The 17,103-nt window shown below is 55.8% G+C and overlaps 1 protein-coding gene across 4 annotated transcripts in view; it reads right to left on the bottom strand.

Moving 5' to 3' along the window:
• MGRN1 (mahogunin ring finger 1) overlaps positions 1-17,103 on the bottom strand; it is a 55,181-nt gene that overhangs the window by 14,851 nt on the left and 23,227 nt on the right. For all 4 annotated transcript variants that reach the window (XM_026520407.4, XM_026520408.4, XM_026520409.4 and 1 more), the window contains exons 4-10: positions 16,395-16,541; positions 13,772-13,889; positions 5,720-5,786; positions 4,940-4,989; positions 2,719-2,766; positions 2,018-2,086; positions 414-573 (exon numbers count right to left, since the gene is read on the bottom strand). In XM_026520407.4, the coding sequence (XP_026376192.1) occupies positions 414-573; positions 2,018-2,086; positions 2,719-2,766; positions 4,940-4,989; positions 5,720-5,786; positions 13,772-13,889; positions 16,395-16,541 (659 nt within the window). The remainder of the gene's footprint in view (positions 1-413; positions 574-2,017; positions 2,087-2,718; positions 2,767-4,939; positions 4,990-5,719; positions 5,787-13,771; positions 13,890-16,394; positions 16,542-17,103) is intronic.

Here is a 17,103-nt window from a genome sequence, read left to right as displayed (position 1 = left end):
GCATGATTCTCATTTGATCCAGTGGGATTTTCTGCCCTGAGAATGTTCAGATTCCCTCCACTGGAAGACAAACACTTGATTCAGAATTAACATTGAGAAAATGTCTGGAGTGCTCCAGGAAACATATCCCTCAGTCACTTTCCACCTCCCCGGGATATTTTCCACGTTAATACTTAAAGACTTGATTCGCTGGCCAATGTCTGTCTGTCCGGCTCCAACTTCACTGCAAGCACCTGCCCTGGCACGTCCTTCCCAGCCGTTAACTCCAGAGTTAAATTTCGGAGGATGTGAGCCACACACGCGCCAGCGTGGTCACCGTGGGTCCCAACCACCTGTGCCAAGTCCCGCGTCCCACTCGCTGTGCCCAGGGTGGGCAGCCGACAGCCCCAGCCCCCCAGCCCGGCCCCACTCACGCAGCCGGCAGATGGGGCAGTTGCTGGCCTGGTAGCGCAGCGTGTCCGCACACGAGTTACACAGGCACAGGTGCCGGCACGGCAGGATCAGCGTGTCCCGCAGGTCTGACAGGCACACCACACACTCGTTGCTGTTGTCGCTGTTCTCCTCGTCTGAGGGCTGTAGGGACACCGAGGGGCCGAGTGTCGGCGGGATCCCAAGGGCCACAAGCGGGGGCCAGGATGGGGGCTGGGGCAGGGAGGTGTTCCCTTCCCCGTCCACCCCACCGGCTGTCCACTACTTCCCCTGGGGGCTGCTGTGGCAAAAGGGAAGCCCAAGAGGGCAGAGGAAGGTCACGGTGGAGCAGGACTCCTCCGGAGACATGGCCCAGAGCTGACCCAGCCCGGTGCGCGCCCAAGGACAGAGATGAGAATCTGCGCCCTGCCTCCAACACACACCAAACCAAGAAACCAGGTTCTCATTCTACTCCTGCGAACCACAGAGAAAACGTGGAAAAGACCCAACAGTATGGAGCAAGTCTTGCAGAGGGCACCTGCTTACTGGGTTGAAACTGAAAACATCAGACAAGTTTAACTTGTCTCATCAAAATCAGTGTCTGGATCAAGAGTCAGCTACACGGTAAAACAGCGAACGATGGCCCCACCACCTGTTTCCCTAAATCGGGTTTGACTGGAACCCAGCCTTGCCCCATTTCCGACCAGCTACGCCGCTTGTGCGCTATCTGTGAACTCAGGGCACGGTACAGACCCGACAGACGGCGGTCAGGTGAAAACACACACTCCCAGGACATTTAGGGGCAGTCGGCCCCCCTGTGGTGTTGACACATGAAGCACGCAGAGAGCACCAGGCGAAGGGCCTGACCAAACTGCCCTCACTTTCGGCTTTTAGCCAGTCCCAGCCGTCCCAGAAGCTCGCGTGTAAGACTTCCAGAAACGTTTAAAAAGAGATGGCAGCTCCACTCACGCCTTTCAAACGATGACAAAAGTACAGGCTGATTCTCTGCCACCCTTTCCTGGCCTCGCCAGACCACAGCTCTATCAGCCACACACTCCGGCTACAGGTACACAGAGGGCTCAAGGCAGGGGGGCGGGCCAGCTGGCGGGGGCAGCATGGGCTCACCCTGAGCAGGTGGGAAAGGGCCCCACACACTAGGCTGTCCCTGCCCACCTGACGGCTGGTGACCCAATGATGTTAACAAGTCAGGGAATTTGCTGGAAAAAGAACAAAATGCCCCACAGACTCTGTTAATGGTTCTATTTATTCATATGTTACTGTTATTATTAAGTCATCTCTACACCCAACAGGGGGCTCGAACCTACAACCCTGAGATCAAGAGCTGCGTGCTTACTGACCCAGCCAGCCAGGTGCCCCTCTCTATTAACTCCTTTAAAAAATAAAGGAAAAATGGAGTCTGGGGTCCCGGGGCCTCCCAGGGAAGGAAGGCACAAGGGGGACTAGCTCATCTAACACCCGCCCACGGGGCCACGGTCAGGGCTGGGGGACCTGGCAAGCCCCTCCAGAAACCTGCTTCCGTGTCTGTGGAAGGGAAGCTGAGGAGTGAGCTCCTCCTGCAGCCCCAGCAGATGTCACCACAAGCGCATACCTTTGTCTCCTGGTTGTTCTTGTTCTCGATGCCGTAGATCTCCTGCAGCAGGTAGCTGACCCGGTCCACCTGGAGACGAGAGAGGGATCTGGGCACTTGCCAGCCCCCACTCCAGGGCTCCGCTGCACCCACCTGGCCCAACACCACTTGCCTGGGGTCAGGCTTGGGTCCCAGAGCAGGCGTGGTTTGAAATTCTGTCCACCTGCTCCTCAGGGAGTGGGCCCAGTGCCAGGAGAAGGGCAGAGAACCTGCTACCTGCCCAGCCCACCCAGGAGCACGGGCGGTAGGGCGGGGGGTCCGGTGGTTCTGCCCACCAGAGGGCATGAAGCCAACCTCTATACGGGCCAGGCAACCATACCCTCTGCCCAGCTTACCATTCCCCTCCCCAGGGAAAAACCACTTTGGACCCACCTGTCACCAGCCACACAAGAGTGACCAAAGTCAGATCTCACACTGACCACGTTCAGAGGTGGTCTGAGCTGCTCCATTTACCACACAGCCCCATGGACGCAAACCCTCCTTATCAAGCCGGACAAGACTTGGGGCTATGAGTCAACACTGGGACATGGTGTGTGCACGAATGCACCCGAGGAGGCAGATCTGGACTTTCCAGAGCCCGGACGATGACTCTGGAGAGTGAGACACTGTGTATGTGTGTCTTAATTCAAAAGGGGTCACAACGTTTCTTCTACCAGACTTACAATTTGCTTCTGCTTTAAAGGTTTCACAGAGAAGCTGCCATCGACGTGCTACAGGGAAGAAAGAGGTTAACTCAGTCAAGCTGGTACCACTCAGCACTCCCACCTGGCAAGCTGAAAGCCCTTCCTTGGCCGTTCCACATCCGTAGCTGAAGGCAGGAGCCCGGCCAGGTCTCTCCAAATGTGGCCCTCTGACTGGGCCTCGAAACCACCTGGAGGACCGCCTCCTGGTCCGCCCAACTCTCTGGACAGTGCTCAAGCACACTCAGGTTTACGACCATCGGGCAGGTTCTGACAACGGACCAGAGCCCCCGACAGCAAGCAGCAGCACCTGGATGGCAAGAACTCACACAGCCCACTTCTACCCCAAAAGGGCTTGGCTTGGTAGAGAAGACAAACGTGCGTGTGCACATGTATACGGGAAAGCCCAAAGTCCTCAAAACTCTAAGAACTAAAGAGGGTAAACGTGTTTGGTGGCACCTGGAGAGACACAACGCCCAGAGTTTGAGGTTAATGAAGGTATGAGATCTGAGATCTTGTGACAACGCCAGTTAGCCCTTGGAATCAACTGAGACCAGCACGTGGCATTTTCAGTATGATGGTTTCCAAGAAGAAAGCAGTTTCTCACTGGGCTCTAAACTGGAAACGCAGAGGAAGTTTGCCATCAACGGCCCACCCACGTCACCAAAGAAGCACACGGTAAACAGTTACCACCTCTCCCGACAAGGCCAGGCTTGGCCAGCGCAACTGACAAGGGAGAGGCCCACCCTCTGCCCTGGGCACTCCGTGCCACCACAGCACCAGGGGCCAGGGGGAACACAGGACAAATGGGCCACAGGGGCCTTGGGCCCAGCTGTCCTAACTCCCCGGGGAGTGTGGAAAGACCCGGATCACAGGAAGGAGCTGGGCCCTGCCCTCAACACTCTCAAGGCTGCAGACACACACCGGGCTGAGGAAGCTGCTGGGGGTCAGCAGGACGCCCACGTGTGGTGCAAAGTCCAGAAGCAGCAGCCCGAGCCTGGTTTCCTCATGGGGGTCCCTGATCCTTGTCCACCCAGGCCCCAGGCTGGTGCCAGAAACACTCCACAACTGCGGAGTGCACGACATATCAAAGCACCCTGTCATGAGCAGTATGACATTCTCCAACAGGGGACGTACCCCGCTACATCCAGCAAGGGTCTTTGTAAGCAAACATCCGTTCCCAACACAGCCAGGCACTTGCTTCCTGCGTGAACACACACACAACTGCCCAGCCCCTATGAACAGCAGTGACTGGCAACTGGGACAGTCCCTAGGGCCCACGACATCCTAACACAGAGACGATGGTGAGGCTGACTATTCTCTCCCCACTGCACCCTACGTGACACGGCCAAAAACATGAACACCTGGGACTCGGGTCTGCGTGGAAGGGGCAGACATTTAAGTTCAAATACACATCAGGCTGGAGGTAATATTAAGTGAATCCTTGCACATTAATGGCCTCCTTGTATGTGAGACACCCCCAACTCAGGGACTCCAGGAAGGCCAGGATGTCTTCTTTCTGCCACCAGAGAGGGTCTAGGGCCATGCTAGACAAGTGGCACACCCTCATCAACGCAACCAGTGCTCACTGAGCGTTTATTGCATACCAAGGACACCACAAACAGGGGGTCCAGTTGTCCTCACAGACATCAGAGGAGTAAGTACCACAAACGTCTGCCCCACAAACCTGAAAGGTCCCAGTGGGGAGTGAGGTCAATGCCGGCCTGTGGGACCAGGGTGACACAGCCACCTGGAGGCAGGGCAGAGCATGAATGGAGGACCAGGCCAGGCTGAGAGGTTCCAATGGGCCTGGTAGAAAAGGCAGGGGTCCTGAGAGGTGACAACCTGGATGATCCCTCCACATCCCAGAGAAAAGCTGGTCTGTGATGACAGCCCACCACATGGGTGTCCAGGCCCTGTGCTGGCAGGTTGTAGGAAGATCCAAAGCGCCGGCCTCCCTAGAACAGGCCCCCTCACCACACACCAGATGCCCTTTGAAAACCCTTCCAAAGGTGATGCTGTCTCAAGGCCCGGCCTCCTGGAGCCCAGAGTAACTGGAGAGCCTCCCACCTGCCCTGAGCCTCTGGCAGTAAGCCCATCTGGCCGAACCCAGACCCCAAGTTCAGACTTCTAGTCTCAAAACACCATTCCCCTACCCACGCTCCCTGGTCATAGGCACAGTAAGGGGCAGGATGGTACTTACCTTTTCAAAGGCGGCCAACAGCACATGGGCATGGCCAGTCACTTCCACAACTGCCAGGGAGAGAGAAGAGGGAGCAGTCAGAGCTGGCCTCAACCCCTCCCCTGCCCCTCCCCTGAACTTCTTCTTAGCTGGTGCTTTCCTATGCTCTCAGCTGGAGAGCCCAACACCCACGGGAGGATAGTCCCCACCTTGCCTTCCTCTGCCTGGGGGAGGGCCTGCTGCTCCCACTGGCCATCCGTCCTCCAAAGCTGCCTCTAAGTGCCCCCTGCTGGCTCTGCACGGATATTCCGACAGGGCTGAGAAGCCAGGACTCGGCCGGGGGTGGGGGGACTCCCATGCTCTAGGCTGGGGGACCGCAGCCCACAGTAGTGGCAAGGGAGAGACCCAGCAAGACCAGCAGAAGGAGAGGGGGCCGGTCAGCTAGCCAATCAGCATGGCCTGACGTGCAGACAGCCCACAGCATGGGCCCACCCTGCTCTGTGCCTTCTCTCTGGTCATCCCGCTCAGTGTGGACCCCAGAACCCGAGGCCTGGCCAGCTGCTGTTACCGCAGTGGGAGCCAGGCAGCTGGCAATTCCTGAGTTGGGAGAAGGAGCTGAAGAGGTGGCCCCACAGCCCAGCCCCAAGACAGACAGCTCAGGGATTGAACCCCATGGCCCTAAATGTGCTAAGTGGTCTGAGCCAGTGTCTTTCATCACTTCTGGAATAAACTCCTCCCTCCTGACTGAGGTGAGGAGAGCCCACAGCCCTGAAGTGAGACGGATGAGGAAAGGCTGCTCACCGTCTCCTTCATCCACCACCGCCTGGATGACCACTGGAAACACGCCCCGGTCCAGGTCAAAGTTCAACTGAGGAGAAAAGGAGGCGAGAACAGTCAGACTGAGCTGGACGGAGGAGGTGCCGTGAGCAGGATGGCGTGGAGGCAGAGCTCACGAAGACAGACAAAATGGCGAGGGAAGACAGACAGCTGGCTGCACCATGTTTTCCCCTTTTGGCAAAATAGATAAAAACGATTAAAATGGCAAAATTGTGTAACTCAATGGCACTAAGTTCATCTGTAAAGCCACGTTCACCACCACCATCCATTTCCAGAGCACTCCCATCGCCCCAACAGAAACCCTGTCCCCACGAGCACGCACCCTCCCCACCAGGTAAGCCCAACTCAACTTGGCGTCCACGGCTTTGCCTGGTCTGCACGTTTCATGGACGGGGGACCTCACAGCACATATCTTTCCTGTCTGGCTTGTTCACCGAGCACCACGTTTTCGAGGTTCGCCCACACTGTGCCTGTCAGTGCTTACTCCCTGGGCCGAGTACTACACTCCACGGCACAGCCAGACCCCGCTCACCCATTCGCCTGCTAAGGGACATGGGGCTCTCCCCCTGCAGGCTGCCGCGCACACCAATGGACGGCGTCTGTCTGAGCCCTGGGTGACCGGTGTTCAGCCTTGTAAACAAAGTGCCTGGCTTGCCCACACCAAGGGCCAAAGGAAAGTGGCCACAACGTGGTACGCAGCTGAGCTCAAGGAGAAACCCCCTCTCACTGTTCCTTCTCCGTGGCCCCCGGCTGCTCCCTGACCAAAGGCCGCTCTCCTCCCCACACACATCTACCTGGGCATAGTTTCCACATCTGCTCACCAGCAGGGGCCACAGGCCAGGACCGACAGGACAGAGGCAACCAGTTGAGGACACCCCATGCAGGGCTGCAAGAGGAGGCCCAGAAGGAGTCTGTGGGCCCCAGACTGCCAGTGGGAGCCAGGACTGGGAGGCACCAGGTTTTGGGATCCAGTCTGGCTCCACCACCAAGCCTCAGTTTCCCTGTCTGTAAAACAGGGATAAAAGTTGTGCCTGGTGCGCACGGTGGCTGAGAAAACACACAGCGAGCACCAGCCATGCAAAGCTCAGCATGGTCAGGCAGCAGGAGCTGAGGAGAAAGGTGGCCAGGAGGCCTCAGGGAGAGACAAAGGGCATGGACTCCCAGCATGCAGGACTCTGGGAACCCGTGGGCACACTAGCTGCACGTGGGGAGGCAGAGGACGTGTTCAGGCCCCCCCAGGACGCAGCCAGGCCTCACGCTCGCTGCAGCCTCAGGGTAGAGGGCGGTACGGCAGAAATTCAGACTTGAAGAGAGAAGGGCCCCTCTCCGCAAGGCATGCCTTGCTCTGGGCTGACCCATGGCAGGTGGCGGAGGTGATCACCTGAGACAGGAGATACAGGTCATCCACAGCTCTCCTGGGGACAGGGGCCCCTCTGCAAGCCTATTTCTGCCCCCCCCACCCTGAGTCAGGGCACAGGGGCCATCCTGCCACTGCTGTCCTGCGGTTATCCTGGTGACATGGACGCTGGGTGCCGTGCAGGCTGCCTGTGCAGGGCTGTAACTGAGCCCAGAGGGGAGGGTTCAGATGAGAGCCCGATGGGGAGCGGAGCTTTGTGCACGAAGCCCATGGGCCCCTGCACGTCTCTTCAGTTTCCGGAATAGAATCCCCGGTGCTGCTGGGGGCGGCAGTTCAACGCCAAACCCAGTGCTCTGAGAAGCCACGAGTGAGCGGCACCTTCCTTCCCCCTTGCACAGTGTGCGCGGCCTCAGCACCAGCCGCCAGGCGTGTTTTGCTGGCACTGGAGTAACAGACACTGGTGTGGGGAGGCCTGCGCGGTGGCTCCACCAGCAGGCAGTGACCCAGCCCTCCTGTCCCGTCTTGTGGGTGCACAACGGACAGACCTCAGGCTTCCTTTCTTAGGTCATACTGAGGTGCGTTTCTGCCGCTCAACCAAAGAAATCCTGACACAGATCCTGTTCGAAGGCCTGCTGGCGCCTCCCACCAACATTCAGCTCGGTGAGCACGTCCACAGAGCCCAGGGCAACATCAGCAAAGCCTGAGACAAGACCTGCCCTTGGCCGGCCCAGGTTGAGGCCAGGGGACCGTGACGGAAATGAAGGGACACATGAGCCCAGCTCTCCCTGGGACCAAGGCCCAGGCACCACGCCGCCCTCGAGTGCCCGGCCACGACAAGCCTCCACATGAGGAGCTGCTACCCCTCTCCTGCCATCCAGTTCCCTGGCCAGTGCCGCAGCCACACCACCCCAGAGGGACCAGGGAGTGCAGGGACTCGAGGGGCGAGGACCATCTCCCCTAAAACACCTGCTCCCCAGACCTCTGCACCCAAGTCACTCACTGGAGCTAAGTACTCTGGGGAGGACAGAGACTTCCCCCCCACCCCATTGTCTGAGGCAGACATTTATTTTTAATGCAGGAAGAGCAGCTTTTCTCAGGGAAGAGCAGCCGTCCAGGTCAGGAGGAAGAGCCGGGGCCAGCTGATGCTGGCAGGAGCCACACCAGGCTCTGCAGCTCAGGCCCCACTCTTCCCCCACGCAAGCACGGCTGGGAGCCTCGCACCCCAGCACCTCGGGCTCTCCCACTAAAGAGGAGCTTCCAGACAAGGGTCTTTGCAAGCCCTGGGCCAGATGGACACCGGGAAACAGGGAAAAGGCTAATGGCGGAAAAGGAGGGGGATGTGGCTCTCATGAAAATAAATGGAAGCCCATGAGGGCTTTCGTAGGGAAAACCAGCAAAGAAGCCACTCCAGCCACCCAGCCATCTCCAAGACAACCACAACATGATCAGTAAATAAAGTAAGTTATGCATGCGTAGGGATGGGGGGGGGGGATGGGAAATCTCCATGCCTTCCTCTTAACTGTGCTATGAACCTGAAACTACTATAAAAAAGTCTTTCAAAAATTAAATTGAAGGCGGGGCTGGGTGGCTCAGTTGGTTGAGTGGCTGACTCATGATTTCGGTTCAGGTCGTGATCTCAGGGTCCTGATGTCCAGCTCTGCACTGGGCCCTGCGCTCAACAGGGAGTCTGCTTCTCTCCCTCTCCCACCCCCTCTGCTCCTCCCCCTGCCCCCTTTCTCTAAAATAAATGTTTTTAAAAATAAATTATTTTTAAAATATTTTATTTATTTATTTGAAAGACAGCGTGCATGCATGAGCAGGGGATAGGGACAGAGGGGAGAGGGAGAGGCAGACTCCCCACTGAGCAGGGAGCCCAATGTGCGACTCGATCCCAGGACCCTGAGATCATGACCTGAGGCAAAGGCAGATGCTTAACCTGAGCCACCCAGGCGTCCCAATAAATAAATAATTTAAATTAAATTAAAAAGCAAACCATAGCCAAGAGAAATGAAAACATACATCCACACAAAAATTTGCACACAAAAATCTGTACAACACAGTTCATAACAAAACAAAGCTGGACACAACCTCAATGCCCATCCACTGACGGACAGATAAACAAAACGTGGTCCAACCACACAGGGGACTATTCTGAGCCACAGGAAGGAACAAAGTACTGACTCCTGCTACGACATGGATGAACACACAGTGCTCAGTGACAGAAGCCAGTCACAGAAGGTCGCACACTGTATGATTCTGTTTATGTGAAACGTCCAGAACAGGCAAATCCAAAACGACAGAAAGTAGACGGGCGGCTGCTGGGGCCTGAGGGGGAGGCACAGGGAGGGACCGCTGACGGGCACAGCGTTTCTTCTGGGGGTGAAAAAACAGTCCTGTAGTCAGATGGCGGTGATGGCTGCACAACTCTGAATACAGACCTTCTTCAACTTACGACAGGCTACGGCTGAGAAGCCTCCGGTAAGGTGAAAATATCGTGAGTCGAAAATGCATGTAATGCACCTTGCAGAACTTAAATGTGCTCAGAACACTGACGTCATCCTACAAAGCCTATTTCATAATGAAGTGCTGAGTATCTCATGTAACACACCGAATACTGCACTGAAAGAGAAAAACAGAGCGGTGGTCAGTGTGTTGGTCGTTTACCCTTGTGACCGAGTGGCTGGCTGGGAGCTGCGGCTCCTGCCACCAGGCACCCCCACACAGGACGGTGCTATAGATCGCTAGCCCAGCGGAAGATGCAATTCAAAATTCGAAGTATGGTTTCTACTGAATGTGTATCACTTTTGTGCCATTGTAAAGTTAAAAAAATCAAAGTCAAACCATCTTAAGTCAAGGGCCATCTATCTGGTAAATATCACTGAACTGTACACTTTTAAAAGGGCAAATTATGCGGTATGTGAATTCTCTCTCAATAAAATGTTTTAAAAAACATACTACCGAGTAATATTTATACGGCACGACCGCATCTTTACAACAAACAAACAAATGCACATGGGAAAGAAGTCTGGAATACAGACCCTAAATGGTCAGAAGTGGTTGCCTCTGGAGAAGGAGACTGAACTGGGGGTGGGGGGGTGCTTTACAAATTCTGTATAATTTGTACATTTTAATCTTTTTTTTTTTAAGATTTTATTTATTTATTTGACAGAGAGACAGCCAGCGAGAGAGGGAACACAAGCAGGGGGAGTGGGAGAGGAAGAAGCAGGCTCCCAGCAGAGGAGCCTGATGTGGGGCTCGATCTCAGAACACCGGGATCACGCCGAGCCGAAGGCAGACACTTAACGACTGCGCCACCCAAGCACCCCCATTTTAATCTTTAAATAGGCAAGTCTGGGGAAAATGGCTAAAGAAGGGAGGCTGGCATGATGTTGGTGGCCAAGGGGACACCTGGCCATGTCGGGAGGCATCCCTGGTTGTCACAGCTGCAGTAGGGGCGCTCCTGACACCCAGCAGGCAGAGACCAGGATCCTGCTCGACATCCCACAGGGCACAGGACAGCCCTCACTGCAGAGAAGGACCCGGACCCCGACGGTCAACAGCACTGAGGCCGAGAAGACCTGGTTGAGGAAAAGTCTGGGTTTGGTGCCTGAGTATCTGTCGGGCCTCTAACATCTGCCAATGTCTGCTTCAACACCTCCGGCAGGCAGCAGCACAGGGACATGACGTAAGAATTTCCGGGACCTTCTATCTACTGCAAGGCTTAGCAGTTACCCAACGACAGTAATAACTGATAAAGTTCCCATTTAAAAATACATGTAACAGGGTGCCTCGCTGGCTGAGTCAGTAGAGCATGTGACTCCTGATCTCAGGGTTGTGAGTTCAAGCCCTGAGTAGAGCTTACTTTAAAAAAAAAAAGAGAGAGAGAAAATAGAAATACATGTAATAGGGGCGCCTGGGTGGTGCAGTGGGTTGAGCGTCTGACTCTTGATTTCGGCTCAGGTCATGATCTCAGGGTCGTGGGATGGAGCCCCACGTTGGGGTCTGTGGTGAGCGCTAAGTGGGAAGTTGGCTTGGGATTATCTCTCCCTCTTCCTCTGCCCCTCCCCTGATCGCACTCTTTCCCTCTCTTAAAAAAAAAAAATTTAATTTTAAAAAATACATGTAACAGAGGGAAGAATTGGAGTGACCACTTAACGAGTGCAGAGTCTCCTTTCAAGGTGATGAAAATGTTCCAGAATTGCACAGAGATACATATATGAGATTGTGCTAAATGTCATAATGGTAAATTTTATGTTATGTGTATTCTATCCCCCCAAAAAATGCATAAAAGTAGTGAGCTGATTTTGAGAACACATTAGCTGAGGTGATGATCAGAGAAGGCAAAGATGAGGAAGGAGTCCTGGGATAAATCCACACCAGACAGGCCCGTGTGGCCGCCCACCACACCCACTGCACCTGCCACCACCTCCGCCATGACCACCATGCCACATGCTGACAAGCTGGAATGTGGGCCCCTGATGCTCTAAGGCAGGAAAGGGGGTGCCCCTATGTGGCACTTCAGACTGGTTTATAAGCCAAGCGTGCCCCCAGGACAACTGACCTCACTGGGAGTCTGGAAAACAAACCGTTGGCCTGACTCAGCACATCTACAAATGCAAAAAGATCTGTTTTGCAGCCAAAATGCCAGCCAAGGGGCTGCACTAGGAACAGAGGTCATCAAAGTGAGGGTGCAACCTCAGCCCAACCGTCCCCACAAGCGACCACAGGGTGGAGGCACCCACTTGTCTGTCCAAACCCTTCTGCCCATCCAGCCCCCTCCTTTCTTTGGGGAGTGGCTTTGCCCCATTCACAGGAGGGCGGGCAAGACCACATGCACCTGCTGGGTAGCCCGACCAGGGGTGTGTCCGCGCAGGGATGGAACCATCTGATGAATGGGACTGGGGGCGGGGCTCCAACGGCCCCCTCCTTCTTTCAGGAGACTTTCTCCCAGAAGTGACACAAAAGCGCTTCGGCTCCTTGCCATCAAAGCACCTGACAAGCAAGCGCACACACAGCCAAGAGCAAACACCATGGTGTGGCCTTCACCTTCTGACACAGTCCACGAGCCAGAACCTTCCTGCCCAATTCCCATACGACCCCATGCCCCGCTGCCTCCGTTCCTTCTCCCTAATTTATTTTAGTGGTATATGACCACCTTATGTAAAAAAACTACAGAATTCAGCTAAGTGAGCTCAGCTGGATACAAAAAGCCACATATCATATGACTCCATTTATATAAAACATCCAGAAAAGCCAAATCCATCCAGAAAGTAGAATAATGTAGGGGCTGGGCCTAGAAAGAGGGATCAACTATAAATGGGCATAAAGGACCCTACTGGGAGGATGGAAATGTTCGAGAACTGGACAGCGGTGATCACTGCATAATTCATAAATTTACTAAAAATCACTGAATTATACACTTAAGAGGACAAAGTTTTATGGTATATACATTATACGTTAACAGACCTGTCAACACAATTCAGACATGTATACAGCATCGGCACGCACACCGCTCCCATACAATGTGTATGGCTGTGTGCGTGTGTTCTAGAACTTTTTTTTTTTTTAAAGATTTTATTTATTTACGTGACAGAGAGACAGCCAGCGAGAGAGGGAACACAGCAGGGGAGAGGGAGAGGAAGAAGCAGGCTCCCAGCCGAGGAGCCCGATGTGGGACTCGATCCCAGAACGCCAGGATCACGCCCTGGGCCGAAGGCAGACGCTTAACGACTGCGCTACCCAGGCGCCCCTAGAATTCTGTCTTATCCCAAGACCCTGTGCAGCTTCATGGGTATCTTCCCCAGTTTCTCCTCAAGGTTTATATATATACATATATATTTTCTAAAGATTTTATTTATTTATTTGACAGAGAGACAGCCAGCGAGAGATGGAACGCAGGCAGGGGGAGTGGGAGAGGAAGAAGCAGGCTCCCAGCAGAGGAGCCTGATGTGGGGCTCGATCCCAGAACCCTGGGATCACACCCTGAGCCGAAGGCAGACGCTTAACGACTGAGCCACCCAGGCGCCCCTCCTCAAGGTTTATATACACGTACACGTACCTGCAGAAACGGTTTTGTGCATTTTTCTTGTTGTTGCATACATGAAATGATACTGTCTGCAACAGCTCCCCCAAGCCCAGAAGGGGCTTTCCCCAACATCAGCCTGTAGGGTATACACGGATTCCCCTGCACCATGGCTGCACGCATCCGTTACAGAAGTGAACCACGGTGCCTGTGTTATACAGATGGCTCCTATAACCTCAGGGAACAAGCAATCACGGACACACAGGTTCTTTCCATTTTTTTCACTATTACAGACAAAGCTTCCATCACCATCTTTCACATGATGTAAATTACCCTTTCCCAGCTACAGAACCACATGGTGGAAGGGGTCCTGCCATGCCGCAGTCCCACGGCCCCGACAAGGCACCAGAGCTGGGTACCGGAGCCTGTAACGGCAGCCAACACGGGACTCAAACCCCGCTCTCTGGTCCCGCACGCGTCCACCTGAGCACACAGACCCGAGTCAGCAGCCACTCCTGATGCTTATCAACCACGTGAAGAATCTGAGTGGACAGGCCCCGAGGTGTTTGTCCCCCGCCACAAGGGGAGGGGATTCAGGAAAGGGACCAGGGAAAGGGGGTCCTGGCCAGACGGTTACCTCATCATCCTTCCACTCGGAGAAGTCGATCTTGAAGGAGGGCAGGGAGAACTGCTGGCTCACCCCTCTCTTGTAGTGGACGGTCTCGGACTGCAGGGCAGGGCTCTTGGGGCTGTACCTGAAGGGGCAGCCGAGAGAAAGGCCGCTGAGACTCCGCCGAGAGCAAACGGTCTGCTGCACCTGGTCCTCAGGGCGACCCCCTGAGCACAGGGGCCTCTGACGCAGGGGCCAGCAGCCATTGGTCTTCTGGGACCGAGCAGAGGTGACGTGTAGGACCCACGCTTCCCTCCTCTTCCTGCAAGTGCCAGCCGTCCTCTGGCGGGGCGGGGCCCTCAGCCCGCCACCGGCTTCGGCGGCCTCATTCTGCTCATCATCGGCTGTGCCTGGGGCCTGCCTGGTTACAAGTCCTCTGAGCCCACATCTGCCCAGTAACTAACTGCCTTTCCAGATCTGGCTACGCCTTTCCATCTGGCTTTTATGGTGTGTTGACTTTGCTGAACATGGTACAAACACGTACGCAGTGCGGGGCGTCCCCCACACCCACCCGCAAGCTTGCTCCCTGCCGCCTGCTTCTCTGCGCCAGCCACAACCCACGCCCGAGCGCACAGGTGCCTGCTCTTCAACGTTCAAGCCGCAGTTCACCCACACCTGCTCCCTCACTGCGGACAGGCCCCGAAGCTATCCTCTAACCGTCACACGCAGAGCTGCGTGCTCTGCAAACACCGCATGGCCTTCACTGCGGGGTGAACACAGATGGTCTCCAGTATCTGGCTACTGCGCACAACACTTCCAGGACCCGCCTCTGCCTCTGTCTTAGCCACATATACAAGCGCTTTCCCAGAAAAGGAACAGCTGGGTCAAAAGGTACTCACATTTTCAATTCTGATCAACTCTGGCTTCTCCCCGTTCAGGAATCCAACACACAACCCTGACAAGCTTCCTCCACCCACCCCACACCTGCCACTCCTGGGGCCTCTGTCTCTTAGACAAAAGACACTCTGGAGAGCCGGAGAGACTGGGGACGGGGGACTGCTCTTGGATGCACAAAGACAGAGGGCCCCTCCTTCCCCGTGAGAAGCCAAGCCTCAACCTACAGTAAAGACTCCGGCTAGGACCCTGCCGCCATGCAAATCTGGGCTTTTCTCTGGGACCCCCGATCTGCCCCTTTTCTCGCCTGTCAGGAAGCAGCGAGGGGATCAGGGAATGCAGACAGAATTTCCAGGCTAAGGTAAAGGTCCCTGAACACAGGCTTCTGGGTCCCCAGAGCTTTCAGGCTTCTTTTTGTTCCGATGACTTCTGTGCTCACACCACTCAACTCCAGCAAACTCGGAAGGGAAGCAGGCTCCCAGCCAACTCCTGCCAGGTCTCAGGAAGGGGAGAGAGCAGCATTTCCTCCCCTGTCCCCAGAGGAGGAATCCCCTGGGGGTCCAAGACAAAGAGTCCAGGGGAGACTCTGCCCTTTGCTCATGCCTCCACTGTCCTTCTAGGGGCAGCAGACCCTCTTCTCAAGCATATGGCACCTCTTACAAGCCCAAGTGTGACACAGCCAAAAGCTGGCGGAGTGGGGGGTGGGTGGGCTGCTTGCCTGCACCTGCCAGCCTACCCGTCCCTTGCCCCTCTCTGTGGCAGCCTTCAGGCCCCTCCCCGCTAGCCAGGACCCCTTCACTGTGGCAGCCAAACTGGAGGAAAAGAGAGAACACAGAAGCCTCACCCCAACTGTTGTGGCACTGTGTTCCTGCCACACGTGTCCTCCCACTTCCTGGTCGGGGCCAGAGCAAGTGAACATGGCCAAGGACAAAGGTCAGGCAGGCAGGGTCACAAGGAAAGAGCCAACAGGGCACCAGAGGGGCTGGGGAGGGACCTGAATGGCCACATCAGTGACAGCACCCACAGGACACCACGCTCACCTCTGGGGGGCAGGCCCCCAGATATTCCTGGATCTTCTAATTCTTGGCTTATGGTAAGAACACATTTGTAAATGGATTGCGTTATTGAAAAAACAAAAGTAATCCGATGTTTGGGTCAGTGTGGAGCCTCAAAGAAGAAAGTATAGGAAAAGGAAACTTGTCCTCTTGTTGCCGCCAGGGAGGGTGCGAGTGGGGAAGGGTGGGGGAGAGAATGGGAGGGTGGTAAGGGCAGCCCCTCAGGGGCCCAGGCCCCCAGCCCCGTGAGATCCATGGAGGACAAAGCATCACTCCTTGCAGGGGGTGCTCCCCACAAAGCCCCACCTCTGAATTTTCTCTAATAGCAACAGCAAGGTCCTTATACCAAACACGAGGGGGCTGCTCCAGCCAGCCCTGCCCCCAGCGCAGGAAACTGAGGCACAAGCGGTCCCAGGCTGGGAGCTGCTTGGCAGGTGCAGGGCCAGGCCAGCACCTGAACCCTGAGCCCCAACCCCAGATCCAATTCGGCCCTCAGGTGGCTTTCCCCAACAGGACACAAGCGGGCGCATTTTCGCTAGTCTATCTGAGTCTGTGGTGGTGCTGAAGTTGAGGTTTTCAAAATTCTGGGGCCAGCAGGACACTTGTTGCAAATAAAACCTCCAAAAGCTCAAACACACAACACGGACCACAGAAGCACAGCTGCCGGGGCCAGCCCCACTCGCCCAGGCCCGGAGACTCACACCACCGTCCCGTTCAGGAACTCCTCCACCGCCTGGCAGTAGATGGTGATGGCCACCCGGGCGTCGGCATCGAAGGTGAACTCCAGGCTGTAGAGGACGCGGGGCTTCTCGCTGTCCTCGGAGGGGCTATCGGTACCATCTTTGTACCTGCCCGAGAGGCAGAGGGACAGGCAGCAGGTCAGGGGCTGTGCCTGTAAGCGTCCCCACCCTGCACAGCACACACATTCCCGCGACCCGGGGGCCTCAGAGGTGGCTGCCTGCGAGTGGGGAGCCCCACCCCGGGTGGACAATAAGGCCCAACTCTGTCCTTCCCTTGCCTCCTGCCCACAGAAAGGGAGGCGTCCTCCTGGTTTAGAGACAGCCCCAGACGCCTCAAGCCTTCCAGGTTTAAAGCAGTTTCTCAGCCCGCTGATGCTGGAGACTGCATCATTCCTGGCTGTGCGGCTGTCCTGTGCACTGCATGGTGCTGAGCAGCGTCCCTGGTCTCTGCCCACCACCGGCCCGTAGCACCCAATGCCCCCGCTGTGACAACAGACATGGGCCAGGGTCCCTGGGGGCACAGCTGCCGGTTGAGAAGCCTTGGTTTCAAGACTGGAGTGTCAGAAGCAGAGCCCAGCTGGCCTTCTCTCCCTCTGCACCCACACCCCAGGAGCAACTCTGGGGCTCAAGACCTGCCTACGGCCCTCTGGCCCTACACCCAAGGTTAGCA

This window comes from Ursus arctos, unplaced genomic scaffold (genome assembly GCF_023065955.2).
Source record: "Ursus arctos isolate Adak ecotype North America unplaced genomic scaffold, UrsArc2.0 scaffold_2, whole genome shotgun sequence".
Lineage (NCBI taxonomy): Eukaryota > Metazoa > Chordata > Mammalia > Carnivora > Ursidae > Ursus > Ursus arctos.
This window is presented reverse-complemented; position numbering and strand designations above follow the sequence as displayed.